General features: G+C 39.8%; 1 protein-coding gene across 1 annotated transcript in view; it reads left to right on the top strand.

Annotated features, from left to right (window-relative positions):
* The first annotated feature begins 4,850 nt into the window (after positions 1-4,850).
* Positions 4,851-21,253, top strand: part of LOC118230115 (tumor necrosis factor alpha-induced protein 2-like) — a 28,302-nt gene continuing 11,899 nt past the window's right edge. The window contains exons 1-10 of the mRNA XM_035422905.1: positions 4,851-5,118; positions 12,320-12,475; positions 12,914-13,108; positions 14,802-14,990; positions 15,320-15,968; positions 17,681-17,795; positions 18,101-18,226; positions 18,775-18,869; positions 19,043-19,135; positions 19,578-19,701. Of these exons, the coding sequence (XP_035278796.1) occupies positions 5,106-5,118; positions 12,320-12,475; positions 12,914-13,108; positions 14,802-14,990; positions 15,320-15,968; positions 17,681-17,795; positions 18,101-18,226; positions 18,775-18,869; positions 19,043-19,135; positions 19,578-19,701 (1,755 nt within the window). The 5' untranslated portion in view covers positions 4,851-5,105. The remainder of the gene's footprint in view (positions 5,119-12,319; positions 12,476-12,913; positions 13,109-14,801; positions 14,991-15,319; positions 15,969-17,680; positions 17,796-18,100; positions 18,227-18,774; positions 18,870-19,042; positions 19,136-19,577; positions 19,702-21,253) is intronic.

The raw sequence follows: 21,253 nt of genomic DNA on the forward strand, positions 1-21,253 counted from the left end.
TGATCCATACCTAGGAAACCTCAATGAGATCTTGTTTTAGCAGATTGTTTGCCAATAATATAAGCTACCATGCATTGGGGTGTTTTGTGCCATTTCAGGTTGTGGTGACTGAGATCCATGCCCTCCAGTCAGACCAGGAGGAGACAGACAGCCGGGTGCTCTACCTGCATCATGCCGTCAAGCTGGGCTTCAAGTCGGCAGTAGTGACGACCCCGGACACCGACATCTTCTTCATCCTCGTGCACCACACTGACGCCATCAACCTCGTCATCTACCTTGACACTGGCATAGGCAGGCACCGTCAGCTGGTCAATGTCAGGGAGCTGGCCACCTCTCTTAGGCAGCCGTACTGCAGAACCCTACTCGGCTACTATGCATTCAGTGGTGAGGACTGTGCCAGTGCCTTCAAGGGCATAGGCAAGGTGGCACCGCTCAAAAAGCTCCAGGAGAACCCCAAATTTCAAAAGGCTTTCAGGTTGGTGGATGAATTTTTAGATAATTTGGCATGTTATGTATATTGAATAGAATGCAAGATTTGGAAAGAGCAAACGTAGCAATTATCCCAACAATCTTTTTACAGTCAGCTGGGCGATGAGTGGAAGGCGAAGCTGGAAGTGCAGGAGCAGCTGGAAGGTTTCACATGCGTGATGCACAGTAAAGCACGTGAGACATCAGTCAACCTGGTCAGGAGCAAAATGCTCAAGAAGATTGTGGGAGAAGACGAGACCCTCAGCAGCAAGTTGAGAGTCAATTTTGCTCACCTGCCCCCCTGCTAAGACTCACTCATTCCCCACATCCAGCGGGTGAACTACAGAGTGGCCTGTTACAAGCGGGCAGCTGAGCCGATCTTCTGGAGGCCTAAACCATATGACGAGGGTCAGGGGTGGGAGAAGACAGAGGGAGGGATTTTGGAGCCTGTTTGGTCTTGTGGACCAAGTCTGCCCCCATCTCTCATTGACCTGTTGGCTGCTGGTGTCGTCAGTGATGATGATGAGGGGGAAGAGGATGAGGTGGAGATTGATGATGAGATGGACGACGATGATGATCAGTGAAACAGGAGGTTTTGATGACTTTTGCTTTCAATTAGCCAGTATTATCAGATTGCCATCTAATGCCATTCATGTCAGTTAGAGTGACTGCCATCCATTTAATAACCTTGCAATCGATATACGAGAATAAACTAGTTTCATTTGGCTATTGCAGGAAACTATTGCGAAACAAAATAGCAAAAGTTATATTGTTATGAGCCTAAAATTTGTTATTTGCCTGTTTTTCACCAATAAAGAGTGGTTGTACCATGTCAATGACATTTCCATTTGATTCCTGGTGTCACAATTATATGAAAAAGTTGGTTCATTTGTCTTTGTATGTTGTCTGGTTCAGGTGCTATGAAAATCGACGTTTTTTGCCACTCGTGTGGACATAAATTCAAGATGGCCGCCAAATGAACCCCATGGGCCATTAGTTGACCTTGGCAACATGAAAAACTCTTAACTAGACACCATTAGGGTCCTAAAAAAACAGGTTACAAAAAAATGCTGTGCGGGTACATGGGAACCTATTTCTCCTGCTAGACTATATGGTGTAGCAGCATGGTATAGTGGGTGAAGGTAGTCCGCGAAAATAGTCCAGAGGAAAAGTAGTGCAACAGGGTGTATAGCGGCTTGGCCATATTCCGTTCCATTATGTGTTTGTACTGTTTGTCGTCTCTCTAAATTTTAAGAATATTGGAAATATCTGCATTATCTTTCTTTTATTTTTTATCTTTATATTTTGTTATTGTAGGTTATTTTATGAAGATACTAAAGAAATATCATGATGGAGTCTATTAAAAACACTCTTAGGCCTACTATATTTTCTCATGGACTGCATACAAGTAGGTGAGACTGGGGTTGGTTAGCACACTTTTCGCTTTTTGCCATATTTCTCCAGCATAATTTATTAGAAAAAAAACAACATGTTTTCTTACAAACTTACAAAAATGCGAAGTTACTCACACATAAAAAGTACTATAACTCATTAAGACTTGCAAAATCTAGGCCTGCTAATAAAAGTACTGATATGAAAATTAGGCCAAGTACAATACACAATACTGGCTATCTTAGTTAACACTAATTCAACATGCTGTATTCTAAAGCAATGCTGCTACCCAATGTTTTCTATATTATTTCAAGTAACTTGGCTCTTTGTTTCTTCTTCTTACCATCTGAACACATTGTAGTCATTCAAACTTTTAAGTGTCACATCAAAGTATCACATAATTTTGTAACTCCAAGACGATGTTGCATGTCATCATGTAGCCTAAAGTTCAATATATTTATGAGGATCAGGTCTGAGTTGATCAGATCCAATCAATTGGTCAATCATTAGTCTACTGACAACAGGCTGTTAGTTTGAATTTTTCAATTTCCAACATATCAAAAACCTCCTTAGGGACCCCTGTCAGTAGTTCTCTTTCTATTTCTCATTTTCTGCAAACAAATACAAATGACTGTTGATTGTTTGAGGTATCTATTCTGCATTGGGTGGCTATGTCAAGTTAAGTCAAGTCAGAAACAGGGGGTTTTGATGACTTTTGGTTTCAATTAGCCAGTATTATCGGATTGCCATCTAATGCCATCCATGTCAGTTAGAGTGATTGCCATCCATTTAATTTTTTTTTTTTTTTTTTAATGACCGCATGGAAGAACACAATTTAAATGATTGTTTTAAAATCCTGGTGAACACAGCAGAAAGAATATGTTTATTGTACAAGCTCTCAAAATCGGTGACATTTCTGATTGTTAAATACTATACATACGTGCATACAATAAATATGTGCAGTATTTAGAGTTTTGTTTTCACATTAAAAAAGGAATAATATCCCCGAGCAGATTATCAAAGGATCTGTGATATGACCATCATCATCAGTGTCACCATGTCATCAGAATTTAGCTAATGTCAGGACTCGCAGGGGGGTTTGGACCCAAAAGCAGAGGAAAAAAACTCAAAACTCCAAAATGGGAGGAGAACAAAAGACTTTACTCAAAGGGTAACAAAGGGAACAAAAAGCCTCGCAGGGCAACTCTTCAAACACAAAGACAAACTTCAAAAAAAAAACCCAGGAACAAGGAAAATCCAGAAACTCCAAAACACAAGGGAACCAGAACATGGGCAGGAATACACAGGGCAGGAACATGCGCAACCAAACACAACCAGACACAATCAACAACCGACAAACCAACAAGGATCCAGCACCTGAGTCCAGGAGAAGGGAAACTTATATAGGCAGACACTGACGAGACACAGGAGGGCACCATGATCAGGCCACGGAAGGGAAGGGGAAACGAGACAACCAGCAAACCATAATTAGACAATTGAAAACAATCATACAATTAACAGGGGGGAGCAGGACACAAAACAGAAGTGCCGCCATCTAGCGGCCCAACAAGGGAAACACAGACAGGAAAACACAGAACCATGACAGCTAACCTATAATTTACATTTCATGCAGTAAAATGCTCAGAATCTCTTAGTTGGATTTCAGGGTAGCAGCACTTAAGGAAACAGTGTGATTTAATTTTTAATTAAATAGATTTTTTAATAAGCAACATCTGTAAAATTGAAAACTTTCTGAGAAATTTGCCATCCCATAAATCGAAATTGCAACAGCAAAAATCCATGAAATCCATTGCATGAATACCTGAGCAGGTATTCTTCAAGAACAAATTAGACTTGGCATAAAACAGTTGGCTTATAGGCTACTACGTTAAAGAAGCACTATCTATAGAACTGAACAGCCATTTTGGCTGACTTTGCCATCCCATAATTCCATATTGCTACAGTAAAAATGCACAGAATCTATGGCATGAATACCTGGGAAGGTACTCTTTCAGAATGGATTGGAGTTTGCTGAAAACAGTTTAGTTTAATTATTTTATGAAATATTTAATAAGCACCATGTATATGATTGAATGGGCATTTTGGAAAATTTTGCTATCCCATAATTCCAAGTACCTCCAGTAAAAATACACAGAATCCATGGTGAGAATACCTGGGAAGGTCTTCTTCAAGAATGCATTAGAGTTTGCAGAAAACAGTTTGATTTAATTATTTATTTATTTATAAAGCAACATCTATGGAATTGAATAGGTATTTTGGAGGAATTTGCGATCCCACAATTCCAAATTCCTACAGTAAAAATCCACAGACTCCATTGCATGAATACCTGGGAAGGTGGGCTTCATAAATATATCAGACTTTGCAGAAAACAATTTGATTTAATTTTTCTATAGATTTTTTTAAGAAGCACAGTGTATATGACTGAATGGGCATTTTGGAAGATTTTCCTATCCTATAATTCCAGGTTCCTCCAGTAGAAATGCACAAACTCCATGGTGTGAATACCTGGGAAGGTGATCTTCAAGTTTTATTTTAAGTATTTTATTGAATTTTTAATAAGCACCATCTATCGAATTGCAGGCAATTTGGAGGAATTTGCCATCCTATAATTCCAAATTCTTAAAGTAAAAATGCGTGGATTCTATTGCATGAATACCTGGGAAGGTGAAGAATATATTCGACTTTGTTGAAAACAGTTTGATTTCATAACTTTATTGAATTATTTTTTTACTTATTTTAAATGGTAGGCTATGTATAAAATTGAATGACCATTTTGGAGGATTTTATCCTCCCGTAATTCCAAATTCTTACAGTAAAAATACACTCCCTTTTGATTATTTAATACTTTAATCTGGAGTATTTTTACATTATTTATTCATTCATTCATTTATTGGAGTATTGAAAGCGCAAGTAGTAGGCTAACCTAACTTTATCTGCGGTAGAACTGCCTCACAAACGCCATAGCGTAAAGAGCGATGAAGACCACGCACTATTTTTGGAGCGGTGGGCTTGACCGATCCGCAGTTCAGGAACGTATATAGGCTAATATATCTGAGATCAATATAGGCTACAGATGGGGGACTTTTATAAACCACGTCATACCATTCGTCGCGTTTCTTAATTCCAGCCAAATAAGAGTGAACTGGACCCCGATCAAAAAACTGCAGAGGGAACATCAAGCGATCAAGAAAGACTTCAGCAGTGGGCAGCTCTCTTCTGGGCAGATGGAGACGAGAGGTAAACGGGATCCTCAGATAGTCACATTTATCTCTTTTATGTTGCAACAAGGCGCAGACTTTAGATTTTGCGGGGTACATCGTGCCAGTGTGACTGTCCTTGGTTTTTACTGTTTCACTGAGAAATCTGTGGCATTTATGTGAGGGATCTACATTCGGATTTTTTAAAATCTAAAATGCAATGGTTTCTGATTCAAATTTCAGAAGCAAACTGACTAGACAGAAACTTCTGCATTCTCCTAAAATGAGTTTTTACTACTCTCGCCTGTTTGGGCAATGTAGGAAACACTAGAATACTTACAGCACGCATACGCTCATGTTAAATAAATTGGTTGAAGGCGATTGTGATTTACCTCTTCACTTGAGTATGCCGATCTCATCTGGTGAAAGTGTGGCATGGGCTTCTAGTGATCACTGTACCCGGGAGCATCACTTACTATCTCATCCGAGAAGACGTTTAGCCTATAGTAGCCTAAACCTAAAACCATGACCGCATATCGTTTCGGATCTGTTGTCTTGCCAACATCTGATAGGTCTATATTAGCTCAGCTAACTGAAATTATACATACAAACGATTTAGCCGAAGCATACATAACAGCTGTAGGCTACACTTTAGAATAGTGGTAACCAACAGTTCCTGGAGATCTCCCATCCTGTAGGTTTTTATTTCAACCCTGATCTGCCACGCCTAACTCTACTAATTATTAGCTCAACAAGATATATAGCTGTTGAACAGAATGTATTTTGATATGGCTGGAATGAAAACCTACAGGACGGTAGATCTTCTGGAACAGTGATGGTTACCACTGCTATAGAATATTACCTTAAATTCAACTCTTCTCTCAGCCTCCGCCCCACCCTGATTATGTTTCAGTTATGTCCGGAACCGGAGGATCCGAGTATGCTTAATAGGGTAAAGGCTTAGACTACGTTTCTGTTTGAATACTTACAGCACGTAGGCTATATGCTAATATTCAATAAATGGGTTGAAGGCTATGATTGTGATTTACCTCCTCATCTGGTGAAAGTGTACCATGGGCTTCTACTGATCGCTGTACCAGGGAGCATCACTTACTATCTCACCCGAAAAGACGTTTAGCCTGCAGTATCTTAAATCTACCGTTAAAACCATGACAGCATATCGTTTCGGATCTGCTGTTTTGCCAACATCTGATAGGTCTACATTAGCTCAGATAACTGAAATTATACATTCAAACAATTCACCCGAAGTATACGTAGGCTATACCATCTGCAGCCTACACTTTAGAATAGTGGTAACCAACAGTTCCTGGATATCTCCCATTTTGCATGTTTTTATTTCAACCCTAATCTGGCACGCCTGTCTCTATTAATTAGTAGCTCAATAAGATAGCTGTTGAATAGGATGTATTTTGATATGGCTGGAATGAAAACCTACAGGACGGTAGATCTTCAGGAAGAGGGATGGTTACCACGGTTATAGTGTTACCTTAAATTCAACTCTTCTCTCAGCCTCCGCCCCACCCTGTTTAAGTTTCAATTCTGTCCGGAACCGGAGGATCCGAGTATGCTGAATAGAGTAGCTAAATTATACGTTTCTGCTGTTTCGGGACTCAGAATAAACATTTTGCTTTGGATGAGATTATAGCCTACTATGAAGGGTGAGTGAATTCAACGTATTGAAAAATAATTTCAAATGAATCGGGTACTTAAAATATAGGCTATAGGCTATATACTGTGGCTGAAAATGCTGTAGGGTATATCTTTTTTCCAAAAAAGTTAGCCTATATAGGCCTACCCTGTCAGCAAGGTGAGGATTAATTGAAATATGTTTAATTTTCCGAACCCAGCTGTTTTAACCGTTAGCACCCTCGTTTCATGTCCGGCAATCTGAATGGGCTACCGAACACAAGTGCATCAACCGTTAAAACACAGAATTTATCCATCCATCCATCCATTATCTATACCTACTTAAGTTATCCTGTGCAGGGTCGCACGGGGTACTGGAGCCTATCCCAGGCAGCGTGCATTGGGCGAGAGGCAGGAATACACCCTGGACAGGCCGCCATCGCCAATCAATCGCAGGGCACACACACCATTAAAAAAAAAAAAAAAAAAACAGATACCAAACCACAGCTTTTGTTCCAAAGTAATCCAAAATGCAGAAACCAAAAGACAGAATCCGAGATGAAATGTAGAATGGCAAGCCTAGATGTAGGACTCAGATGCCCACTTCCAACTGTTACAAACGTCTTCCCAAGTTGCCCAAAACTTTAAAAAAAACTTAAAAACTAAAAGAAAGCCACATATTTTAACTGGTGGAAAAAGAGTAGGGGGCAGGGTCATCTCCTGGCTATGCTGGATGAGCACTTTGAAGCTTCCTATGGCTGAGAACGGCCAAATGGTGACAGCCGGTATATAGGCCAGCCTGACAATGGAAATGGAAGGGCTTTGCGTAAGCGAACAACCTAATGACTATTGGGATTGGGATGGCAGGTATGCCCCACACCTATACAGCACCGAGAGTTTGGCACTTTTCAGGGTTCCCCACAGAAATAACCACAACAGCCACAGACACTCAGCCCTTAAAAACATTAAATTCTGTACATTCTGACCCCATTTAAACAGACAGATTTCATAAACAACTTCCACACAATAAAGCCCCAAACTAAGGGGATTTTGCGTTTTCTCCTTCTTCTTCTTCTTCTTCTTCTTCTTCTCATTCTTATTTTTCTTGCCGCCTATCCCACTAACAACATGTCTCCCCATTGGACATTTCACTGACACCAGCCAAATCTTCACCTACACGACCCAATCAAAAACGCGCATACACACGCAAAATACCCATACCTTTTTACTCTAAAACATTTTCCAGTTTACACAGCTAGTCCGCCTGTGGCCTAGTGGGCAAGGTTACAGTCTTGGGAACACGGGGTCGTAGGTTCAAGCCCAGCTAGGAACACCTTTCTTTAAAGGAGTACCATGGTGATTTTCACACTTTCTCGGTTTTATGTGCTATATGCACAAGAGGCATTGAACAAACACAATGAGTAAAGTATTAAATATGTCCGTTCTGTATTTTTGGAGAAATATGCGTTTTAAATTTATCGTCCTATTTTCAACCGGTTGAGAAACTTCTCAACTTGGTGCCTCACGAACACAGTAACCACTCCCCTTTCCACGCCCCGTAAACCCATGGATAACTCGAGACCCATAGTTTGCGCCGCTGGCTTACGGGCAAGACAATGCAAATATTTCACTAACGTTAGGTTCACTTAAATTAGAGTGCCTTTTAAGGACTATTAGATTATTTCTGGTTATATTCATTTAGCTAGCTAGCTAGCTAATGTTAGCTAACTAGGTAGTTCGCTTTCAAAAGCTATGTTATCGATAACGTTAGCTAGCTAGTTTGCTTTTATGAGGACGTTATAGTTCTGCTTTCATCTTAACTTGGCTAGCTAGATAGCAAAAATTATAATTGTCAACGTCCTTAGCTTAGCTATCTATCGATACTTGATATACTACTAAGCTAGCTAGCTTGTGAAAAGTCTCCCAAAAATAGCGCTTATCATGGGGGTAGCTAATGGTAATGGGGCACGGTCTGTCAATCATAGCTAACTGACAGTTGTCATTACCACGCCCAGACGGTTCAGGTGAACTTTTATAGTGGGAAATTTAGGCTTAGAAAAATACGTTTTCAAGTACATTGAAATGACTGAATAATTATGCACATTCGTTTTGTTGTTGCCTAAAGACAACTGGGAAGTGTCACGTTCAATCACCATGTTACTCCCTTAACCTGCTTCGACCCTCACTAATAATTGTCTACTACTTATCAATTATTGCTTTTGCACCATATCTACCCGCCGTTCACCGTTCAGTTATTAACCGGCTACAATATTGCTATGCCATATGCATTATGACGTACCGTCTGTACGTTCAGTTATTAACCGGCTACAATATTGCAAAGCCATATGGATTCAACGGGAGCTCTTCTGTGCTTACTGGCCTGCGTTCTTCTTTAAAACCACCGGCAGGTTTGCTAATGATATTTCACGCATTGCATAGCTATGGCAAAGCTATGGTAAACCTCCGGTTTAAGGCTTGAATCCCGCCTCGCCCAGATAATTTCCTCTTTTACACTAACGTTTTCTTACGCTTATATTTGCTTTACCAAAACTCACTCACGGCCACCCATATGCATTTCATGACGGCAAATGTATTCCTTTTATTAACAAGTTACACCAGTTCACCACTGTGCCATTTCGACTAACTATATTTCTTCACTTGGCTACCGTACAAAACCTTCTTATCAGCAAACGCCACGTTTCTACATTCATGTTACCTCGCCCTGTTCTCTATCTAGCCACATACAAACAATTACTACGTATGTACGTTCTGCAACTCCGCATTAAAACATTACATTTAAAATCATGATTCACTCATAAATATAACTACTAGCACTGATCATGAGAACAACACATTAGTGCAACAGATTGCACACGTTATTTAACCCTCCACTTCAACAACTAACATTTAATACAGACTGTTATATATACCATTTGACAAGGAAACTAAGCTCGCTCATGGTCACTTCATTTACTTCGCACTATAGTCTGTGATCATGTCAACCTTCACCTACATGCCCATTCTGCTAAAAACATATTGTTTCAACTACGCAATTTCATAATTTTGCCTAATTTATCTCACACTGTTGTTATTTTCTCATATGCAAAGCCTGCTGGGACATATGCGTCTGCTCCTATTCTCCACTATCAACTTTTCCGGTTCTAGCTTAACAAAACAGCAAAGAGGATTCCTACCTGCAGATAAGCCTATCAAAATGCCTTATAAACCTTACAAACACTAAAAGTGCATCTTCACGAAATAACAGACAACGGAGCAGGACAGAAGGGTACACAAGTTGCGACCTAGGCAGCGCTAATTCTACAGGCTTGCTGATTCTTTTGTCAATCAAGGCTTGTTGGATGCCCGTCAAATCCGTGAGTAGCCTACATACACTGGCCATATTTCACTTTTTCTGATGCGTTTACAATTACGCCACCGCACCAGTTGTCACAGCCACTGTTTTACATATATAGCAAACCGAAACTGCTAAACGTACACGCTCATCAGAATGTACAAATTCACACAAGGATAGCCGTAATCCACAACCGTTTCTTACAGGGTCACTTCGCATTTCTCACTCTCGTAATAAAACGCTTTGCAAAAAGAAATGATATCTCATAAAAAACATGTTTTCAACGTACAAAAATGCCAAGTTACTCACACATACAAGACATACACCGTCAATAACTCATTCATTCAGACTGCCAAAATCCAGGCCTGCCATTAAAAGTATTGATATCAAAATGACGCCAAGTTACGGTACTACAAACACTATAGGCTATCTTGCCTCACCGAAATTTCATAACATGTATTCCAAAGCAATGCTGCCCAATATTTCCTCAATTCTTTCAGTGTCCCACTTCTGCTGATGTCCCACATTTCCTGAATCCACCGTAAATAAAATAAAAAATAAAATAAAATAAATAAATAAATAATCTATGTTAAATTATTGAACGCGTGACCTTCAGCCAGGTTTTATCTTCTGATTCCACAAAAGGCGTTACACCTAAATAACTACTGCGGGGGGGGGGGGGGGGGGGGGGGGGGGGGGGGCTATGCTACACCACAAGTGAAACCACATGTGCTGTTCACTTATTTTTCCACCTAGCCACTCTTTGGGCCTCATTTACTAAGGATTTGCGGCCCTTTTATAGACGCTAACTAGATAAATAGTGTTTTTAGCCTACATATTCACTAAGCTACCATCCCGGAGGTTTGCACTGGTAATGTGACCAAAATGCAGCTGAATAGCAGCTGCGTCAATTGCTGGGTCGGGCTGTCAAAAACCCTTATCCTGCTTGTCTATTGTAATTAATAAACTCACTGTCCACAACATAGCGATTGATTTTCATAATTCATCAAGGCATCGTGTAGGCTAATTACCAGACAGGCTATATCTGATTTTTGATATTATGAAAGTTATGCATTAAATTGTGATCTTTTTTTAAGATTGAGATTATCTCTGTTGACCATGTCAAATGGTAGGCCCAATGTAAACATTCTGTGATTGTGCGGTTAATGCATACATCCATTATCTATACCTGCTTATCCCTGCCCTGCTGAAAAAAGCTTTAGAAACCATTAGAAAAATTTTTAATGGTTTCTAATGGTGCATAGTGGTCTCTACTGGTGATCTAATCGTGTGTACTGTGTTTTAATGCAATCTAATGGTCAAGTACAATGGATACCATATAATGAAACCCAGTAGTGTCGGGAAAATGACAATAGCCTTACACGGGGCACCACTTATGTCAGGATTATATTTCTATATTCTCACATTGGGCACCACTTACGTAAGCGAAGCAGTGTAACTGCACAAGTAAAAAATCAGTCTCATAAGATTAGAGTTAGGGACAGGCGCCCAAACGAGCTCCTTTGATTGGCCAAAAGGGTTCTCTGATCTCTGAACAGTGCCCGCCCCTGGCTCTACAAGTGCACAAATCACTTTTGCTCCACATTTCACTGAGATATGGGGTGCAAAAGTAAGAGGGAGTGGAACTAGTCATTTGTTAGCGAAGAAACAGCAGACTCGTAGCGGTAGATTCAAGGAGTTGTAGTTATTGACTTGTGTTTGTGCTAGAAAAATATCAACAACAAAAAAAATGTATTTGTGAGAAAATATTCTACAGGTGTGCAACTCTCATTGCAATTCACTGATTTGCAGATGTGCAAATTTTGTCTATGACTACGGGTGTGTGAATTTCTTTTGCACCATATTCACTGCAGCAACTGTAGCAAAAATGTGAGCGGATGAGTTTCTTAATTTGTGATTTGTAGAATAGGATTTGTGCACCTGCAATGAAGAATTTATGAAGGTATAACTGTTGTGTTATGTTTGTGGTAGAGAACAAAAAATTTCTCTGTGACAACAAATTCCATTGTCACAGGTGCTCAGTTGTTTTGCTCCAATAATACCTTCATACTTGTCTTCTTATGTTCAACTGTGTCTCCCCCAACATTCAAAGTTAACCAAACTTTCATCAGCAAACGGGGGATGTCTAAGGTGATGTCAGAATATATTGCCAGCCTGTGTGTATAATATTTTGTTTAGTAGCTTTTAAGCAATGCCACTTTTTTATGTGTTTCCCTTTCAGATCATCCTGCACAACAAGTGATGTCACTTGAAAATGACAAAGGACATGAAGCAGTTGCATTAGAGCAACCACCTGTTGCATCAAGTTCAGACTGTTCCTGCTCCTTATTCTATGCATGCTGGAATAGGCTCCAGCCCCACATGACCATGACCAGGAGTAAGTGGGTCAGTAAATGGATGGATAGATAGATACATGGGTACATAGATGGATAGTCAGGGAGAGGCGCAGGTTTACAGGTGGTACATGTGTCTCTTTTGAATGCACATTAGTGAAAAAGATGACATAAGAATGAAAGTTTTATTTGCATATTTTTTTTATTTTTATTTTTTTGAGTCAGGCTGTTATTTCGATATTTTTGCATGTTAATCATTTCTCATAATGCAATAACACATTTATACAGATATCCGTTGTGTGTTCCTTGTCTTGTGTTGAACTGTGTCTTCCCCAACATTCAAAGTTAACCAAACTTTGATCAGCAAATGGAGGATGACTAAGGTGATGTCAGTACATATTGCCAGTATGTGTGTATAATATTTTGTTAGTAGCTTTATTAACTTTTAGGCAATGCCACTGTTTTATGTGGTTCCCTTGCAGGTCACCCTGCTGAAGAGGTGAAGACACTTAAAGATGACATTGAAAATGGAGCTTCTTCATTTGAACAACCACCTGTTGTATCAAGTGCAGAGAATCATAAACATGTAAAGTGTAAGATCAAGCTTCCAGAATTCAAAAAATGCCCCAGGAGTCCCAAAGCTGCCATCGACACAGTGGACAGCACTTCAACAATAGGTACTGCAATCTTCATTCAGTCTTTCTCCCGTATCTGTCTATATAACTGTCCATTCATGTTTTTGTTTTTATTTTGTATGTTACAATTTACAGTTTTACAGATGAGATGAATTGGAAAGGCAACTGTAAGCCAGGCCTAATCTCTCAACCCGTGCCCTACCTCACTGATGCCCTTCTGGTGGAATGGAAGCAAATCCCTGCAGCAATGCTCCACCATCTAGTATAAAGCCTTCTCAGAAGAGTGGAGGTTGTTATAGCAACAAAGGGTGGACCAACTCCATATTAATGGCCATAATTTTTAATGAGATGCTCTATGTCAGGTGTCCACGTACTTTTGGCCATGTAGTGTATATACATACATTTTTACATACATACATGTAGATTATGTATACGTATACAAAAATATACATACAAGCATACATATACGTATACATATAAATTCTGCATTTCCATTACTATGCAGCTGGCACACAAATGAGACAATTTAACTTCTTCTCAAGAATCAATATACATGATTTATCCCCAGATTTCATTATTCGGAGTCACCCGAGCCGCTACCACAGGACTGTCATTTATTTGCCACCAATTTGACCGATGTAAACATTGACTGATTGACCATGTTGGTCACCAATCTACACCCTGAGCCAACCAGAGGAAGATGGGTTTCCCCCTTGATCCTGGTTCCTTCCCACAGGGAGTTTTTCCTTGCCACTGTTGCTCTAGGCTTGTTCCTGTGGGGGTTTCGGCCAGGGTTGTCTGTGAAGCGTATTGCTGCAGTTGCTGTGAAATGCGCTATGTAAATACAATTTGATTTGATTGATTAATAAACATATTTTATCATGCATATCTTCCAGATATGAGATGTAAAGTCATCCTGATTGGTTTGAGAATGAAACTATTATTAGACTACAGATTTTTTGTATACCCAGTTTCATCTTGAAGACAACAACATCTAGAGCCAGAACATTGGCTTCTGTCTCAGTTGTTGTCCTCTCCCAAACATTCACAGTAAAGTGCCTGAGAACTGCAGTTCAACTACATTTTCCTGTATTGGTAATAGTTGGGTGCAGAATGGTAGTTAATTGGACAGTCTACATTGGTATGATTGTGTGAGTGATTGATATGGGTGTCCTGCAACGGACTGGACTAATCCAGGGTGTTTTCTTGCCTCTTGTTCTGTGCATGCTGGAATAGGCTCCAGCCCCACATGAACGTGACCAGGAGTAAGTGGGTCAGATAATGGATGGATAGATAGATAGATGGGTACATAGATGGATAGTCAGGGAGAGGCACAGGTCTACAGGTGGTGCATGTGTCTCTTTTGAATGCAAAGTAGTTAATTATATGACTTAAGAATGAAAGTTTGAGTGTTAATTGCAAGTTTACGTTAGTGTGGTTTCTTGTAACCATAAAAAATATGTCATGGCTTGTCAGCTGGTGTTTTTCAATGTTTTTGCTTGTTAATCCTTTCTCAGAATGCAATAGCACATTTATACAAATATCTATTGCGTGTTCCTTGTCTTTTGTGTTCAGCTGTGTCTTCCCCAACATTGAAAGTGAACCAAACTAGTGAACCAAACTTTCATCAGCAAACAGAGGATGTCTAAGGTGATATCAGTAGCCTATATATTGGTTGTATATGTGTATAATATTCTGTGTTTAAGCACTACCACTTTATGTGGTTCCCTTGCAGATCATCCTGCAGAAGACGTGAATACGCTTAAAGATGACAATAAAAATGGAGCAGCTTCATTTGAACAACCGCCTGTTGTATCAAGTGCAGAGAATCGGAAACGTGGAAAGCTTAGGTTTCCAAAATTCAAAAATGGACCTAGACATCCCAAAGCTGCCATAGACACAGTGGATAGTGCTTTGCCAATTGGTACAGTAATATGCATTCAATCTACCTTCTGTATCTATCTATGTATTTATTTGTCCATTGATGTTTTGGTTTTTATTTAGTATTGTACCATTGCATTCTAAGATGGGGGATGGAAATTCATCCCCTGGTTGAGTTGTTTAGCTTGTTTTGAGATCCTTTCACTTGGACACAGATTGTAGAATGAATGGGCCTTGCAGTGCACTGTCACAAGGATATTGTCCCACATTAAATTGTGTTGACTTATATCAAGTTTACTTATTTAATACTGATGTTAAGGGGAAAAGCAGAATTTGGCTTTTTAACCCAGAATCAATCTTGGTTCTCTTTAGAGCGCTCTTTCAAGGAGAACATAGAGGAGAAGAGACTCAAGGAGGCTGGCTGCCAGCTGATCAACAGAGAGGAGAATCTGTTCCAGCAGGGTGCAGGCCAGGAGGGAGTGGAGAGGGAGGGCAGGGACAAAGAGGAGGCTGAACTGCAGGAGGACTATGAGAGCCTTCTGGTCCTGGTGTGGCTGGCAATCCAGAACTCGTTTAGTGCTGAACCTGGTGAGCTGGATGCTCTGAGATCAGCAGTGAGTGTAATCCTGCAGGAGGAGGAGCAAGATCGGAGGTGGCTGGATGAGACAGAGGTGAAGGCCCCAGTCTGGAGGCCTCAGCAGTGCCGAAACACCCATGATGCCTTACTGCAGGTGATGGTCGAGAAGCGGATGGAGTGCGTGGAGGATGTGGCTGTTGCAGAGAGGCTCTCCAGTTCCCTAAAGAAAAAGGTCTTCAAGATGGGAAAACAGGTGCACGTGGACCTGCTGAAGGTTGTGCAGGATGTGAAGACCTGCTATCCCGCCGAATTCAATGTGTGTGACACTTACGCCCGGCTTTACCACCAAGCTTTCTCCAGTCAGCTTGTCAAGATGGCTGAGTTTGACCTTAATTTCGATGACCTTGTTTACCTTCTGAGCTGGGTGCACAATTACTACCCAAAGTAAGTAAACAGTATATGAAGCAGAGTGTGTGTATTTATATATAGATGGCTGACAAAGGGACAACCTGAATAAATGAGTGGAGAAATGTAACAAATGCAGATGCTTCCTCACAGTTGTGCTGCATGATACAATTAAGCAATTAACATCCTATCAATGTTCTGTGGCATGTATACAAATGCTGAGCAGGCCCAGTTGGACCCAATTGTGGATCAAGATAGCAAGAGGAAAATTATTGGGTTCATTATTGGGGCACAGATGGCTAGAGCTTCTGTCACAAAAATTGCTCAAGTGGCTTGTGTTTCCATAGGAACAGTGACTAAAGTGACATCTGAATCTAGATTTATGGGTAGGACATTTAATAGGGTCGGGAATTGTGGTCGAAAGCACACATGCAATGAACCTTGTGTATTAGTGTGATATATAAGGAAAAACAGATGAGAAACTCTTCTTCAGGTGACTGAGAATGTCAATGCAGGACGTGATCAGACTGTGTCAGCAAGAACTGGCCATTGACAACTACATACAGAGGGATATTATAGTAGGGTTGCAGTGCATACACCCCTCATTGCAAAGACAGATGCACATTTGAGAGTTCAGTGGTGCTTAAACCATAGACACTGGTCTACAGAGATGTGGAAAAAAGAGATATGGTCAAATGAGTCATCCTTCACCATATTCTCAACAAGTGGGCAAGTGCATGTGTGGCATACACCAAAGGAATGGTACAAGTCTAAATAATTGACTGCTACAGTTTCCTAGCATGGTTTGGGTGCACTTGCCCCCTTAGAGGGTAGGGTCACTGCAAATTAATACAAAGTTATTCTGAGCGATTACCTTTATCTTATAATGAAACATTTCAATCCTGATGGGAGGGGTCTCTTCAAGGATGACAGTGCCCCAAACCATGGGGTCACTGAATGGTTAGATGAGTATGAAAGTGATGTGAATCACTTGATGTGGCCTTTGCAGTCACCAGATCTAATTGAACACCTATGGGAGATTTTGGACTGACATGTTAGACATCACGCTCTACCTCCATCATCAAATACACAAATGAGAGAAAATCTTTTGGAAGAATGGTGTTCCATCGTTCCAATAGTGTTCCAGACTTGTAGAATCTATGCCAAGGTGTATTGAAGCTGTTCTGGCAGCTTGTGGTGTAAAGCTGTCATATGAATGACAGCAGTGATGCACAGATGCAGCAATGCAACCAAGAATGCGGTCAGTTGTGTGGCACTTTTTTTTACCATAATGTGACTACTTAGCCGTAAACAGAGGGCAACAATCACACAAAAAGAAAGAGCGTGTGGATTGTCCTTTTAGACAGAATGTCATAGGGACAACTGGATGGAGTGGAGGTGGCAGGGGCACAGGAAATCACCAGCCCTCATCCTCATAGTCAAGATGAGAAACATTACTGACCCTGGGGTGAATTCATTGCTTTACATCTGAGGATATGAAGAATAGTGACTCTTTTCATTCCCATTAACTGCCTGGCTCATAAGATATTAGTCCATCTGAGAGATAACTGCACTGAGACAAAAATGAGCCTCCATAGACAGAGAAAACATATTACCACGTTTTTTGTGTTATCATTAAAAAATGGATCAGCATGTCACCACCAATGATGCTACCCATAATTGTTTAGAGGTTTAAAGCTTCAGTAAAGCTTAATTATTGTAGTCATGATTCTCCATTGTGCTGGTTTCAGTGATGTTTTGAAGCACAATGAGCTGGAGAAGGACATTGACATTGAAGCACTTGGGCCCCTGCTCCCCGAAGCAGTAGTCAGACCAATGGAGGAGAAATATCTATCTCAAAAAGAGGTACATTCTTCCACACCATTACTCAATACCAAAAGAAGCAGATTCGATAAAGCCAATGTACTCTGAAGATACCAAGTGGGTTTAAGTATAGAAGACCATGCTGTAAGTTAAGCGTGAGCTGCAAGTTATTTGAAAACTTCAAATATGTACCGTGCAATTTGTCTCCTGATTTTGGAGCATGTGTAGAACACTGTCATTGGAGACAATTGGAGGCAAAAGATAATTGGTCACCAGGTTTTTAAAAATGTTGTTTGTGAGACAGAGTGGATTTGATGAAGTAATTTGATCAGATTGGTGTTTTTCAGAGTCAGTTGGGGGTGTGGGTGTCCAATGCCCTGAAGAAGGAGGAGAACAGCTGGTGCAGCGGCTCATTACCTGAACTCATATTAGACCATTATTACTTCTCCACCATTGCCATTGATGTCATAGAGGTGATTGATTTGTCAGACTTTATCAAACTATTTTACTTCACCAAAAATATTGTGCAATGTCAAGTGTTGTCACGTTAAATTCTGCATTCTAAAGACAGCATTGCCAAATAAGTTTGTGTACATATTGTAAATTGTATTACTTATAGAAAAAAAGACTTACTTGAAAATGGTTATGATGACAAATGTGTAATTGCATCTTTGCATTAAATACAATTCTTATATTTTGGATTTAACATGTTGCCATTATGTTATCATACGTTGCTTTTTTCATGAGGAGAGGCTGCCAGGGGATTAGCTCTTTGATGCTGTAGCCATGCAGTGAACTGTTTTCTTGGTTAGGTAAGAACTAAAAAGCTGTTTGTTAGGCCATTACCGAGTGAGGGTTAGATCCCAGTAGCCTCAATGGCTCACATGCCACCAGCACTGGTAAGTTAACCCATTGGTCAGGTTTACTGTGTTCTAGCTCAGGTTTCCTGTACTGTGATGGAGGCTGTCTGAAAGAGCTGAGCTCACATATGTCACTGTTGCATTAACTTCCTGTTTGGCAGATGGTGGATGCGGCTGTGAAGGAAACCAAAGCTATTTTCTGTGATTTGAGTAGGGCCCAGAGGATCATGTGTCAGTTGGAGATCTTCTTGACGAGGTAACTGGGAATCTGAGTAGAATGCACATTTGTATGGGGGGATAACTGTTAAATGTTCTATCCATGTATTTATGCTTCTCAGTACAGTTTTAATATGGGCTAGGTTTCACAATGAGGTGCATTCACAAGACTGTTTTGTCAGCGTTTTTGTTTTTTTCACCATGTGCCTTCAGATACAAGAAATCGTTGGAAGATTTCATAAAAGAAAAGCATGTGAACACCAATGCTTTGTTAAAGGCTAATTTAGCCAGTATTGAACAACTCAAGTAAGTTCTCCTTCCCCAACCATGTATTATTTTTAAAAAATGTAAATGTCATAAGCTGCTTGTATTTGTATCTGTTAAATTAAGAAGATTGGAATGTAAGGTCTGTTTGCTTTTATAACATTTGCCCTTTATTTTGGCCTACAAGTATTGCATAAACCTGCATGTTCAGTGTCAATGGGCCAGGATGCCGAACAGATATGTATAGCCATAAGAATAAGTTGATATATTAAATAATGTGACTGGAAACTTTTAGCTTAGAGTTCACACAAGTTCATAAATTTGCATAACTTTCTTAATTTAAAAAAAAAAATGTGGTTCTAAATTCTCCACAAGAGACACATGGGGTCCATAGGGGATCTTCTTCCCCATGCCTCCCTTACAGCTGAAACTGCACAGGTATTTTTTATAAGGTGAATAGGCAGTGATTTCTTTTTTTCCCCAGGGAATATTTAGAGAAATGTGCAGATCTCCTACCAGAGGAAAAAAACAGATGCCTAACACTTCTGGAAGACATGGAGAACTATGCCTATTGTTACTTCTTAGATGTTATGCACGCCGAATTTAAGGTATGTTGTCTTGTAAACAAATTCTTCCTGCAGAAGCATAATGTGACTCTCCCTGTTTTTAAAGTTGTGGGTGGATGGGGTTGGACAGGATGCATACATATTAATAACTGCACGGATAACGGGGTACCAAGGTTTATCTTATTAGGGATCTTCGTTTCACACTGTAGCATCATCACTGGCCAGCAGAAAAATGTGAATTAGCTCCACGATAAAGAAAGAATTCTCTGACATTTCACCTCTACATAAACAGTTACACACTGTAGTCTTTATACAATACACAAAGCATTCATATACAAGGGTATGCACCCCTGGTCAAATTGCATGTTTTCTAACTGACAAGATATTAACACAACCTCTGCAGGTAACAAACCTAAACATATTTCTTTAAATTTAACACACAATTACTTTTTATTTGCTGAATTTAACAGTTTAAAAAATTATATACGAAATGTGGCATGTGCAGAGCCCTGTCCATCAGACCATAACACCTTCTTTGGCAGAATTCACAGTTTCAAATGTTTCTTGTAGCTAGATAACAGCCTTTCTTTTCTCGCTTTAGGAATCTTCCTTGCAAAACTCTTCTCATTCAGAAGTGTACTTTGGTCTTCCTACCAACACATGTTTGAAATCTCCCCATAGATTTTCAATATTATTCAAATCTGTGGACTGTGGGCTAATCCTAATCCCTATCCTAATAATTCCTTTGTGTGGCAGCCAGTGGTACAGTACATTTTATGTGGGTAGGAGAACGAATGTATTCAACTAAATATCAACAAATCTTAGAGTCAATGAAGAAACAGAAAGATATTTCAATGAGACAATGATTCAAACATACTTCAAAATCAGCCAGTTCAAGTATTTAATGGTAGATTTTTGAGTTATGTCTTGGATTGTGGGAGATGGTTCCAGAAGACAGGATATAGTTTCCTGATTCATGTTTTTGGGGAATTCACCCTGGACCAAAAAGGGCCAATTATTAACAGCTATTCACAAAATAACACCTGTAAGGAAATAACCAGAAAAATATATTCACACTTGTTTGATTATCCCTTTTCTCCAGGGACATAACAATACATTTCTATGAATATTTATACTTATATCTGGAAACTTACATGAGACATTTTCTCCATGTACAATTTTTTGTCTTTTGTTTAAAAAAAGAAATAATAATTAAAAAAAAAGTATTTATTTTTTTGCACGGGTACATTTTTAAAGATGCCACTAGGAGAAACAAAACAGAATCATGCACAAGAATGTCTGAACAAACAATAACTGCACGAGGAAGTCAGAAACTGACTTATCACAACAGGTGTTCTGCTCTGGAAATTGAACTGGTATAGACTGAAAAGGGGCAAAGCCACATGATGGATTTAAGAAATCCCTGCAGTCAGTTTTATTATGAAGTATCATGAATCAACCTGGCATTCCTGTAATGGTGCACATGGAAATTGGTAGAACCATGGGAGCAAGCACAATATGTCTACATGCTAGTAGTAGATTTGAACCATACCAAATCTCCTTCCATTGGGACACTATTTTGTTATTTTGCTTT

This window comes from Anguilla anguilla, chromosome 6 (assembly GCF_013347855.1).
Source record: "Anguilla anguilla isolate fAngAng1 chromosome 6, fAngAng1.pri, whole genome shotgun sequence".
Classification (NCBI taxonomy): Eukaryota; Metazoa; Chordata; class Actinopteri; order Anguilliformes; family Anguillidae; genus Anguilla; species Anguilla anguilla.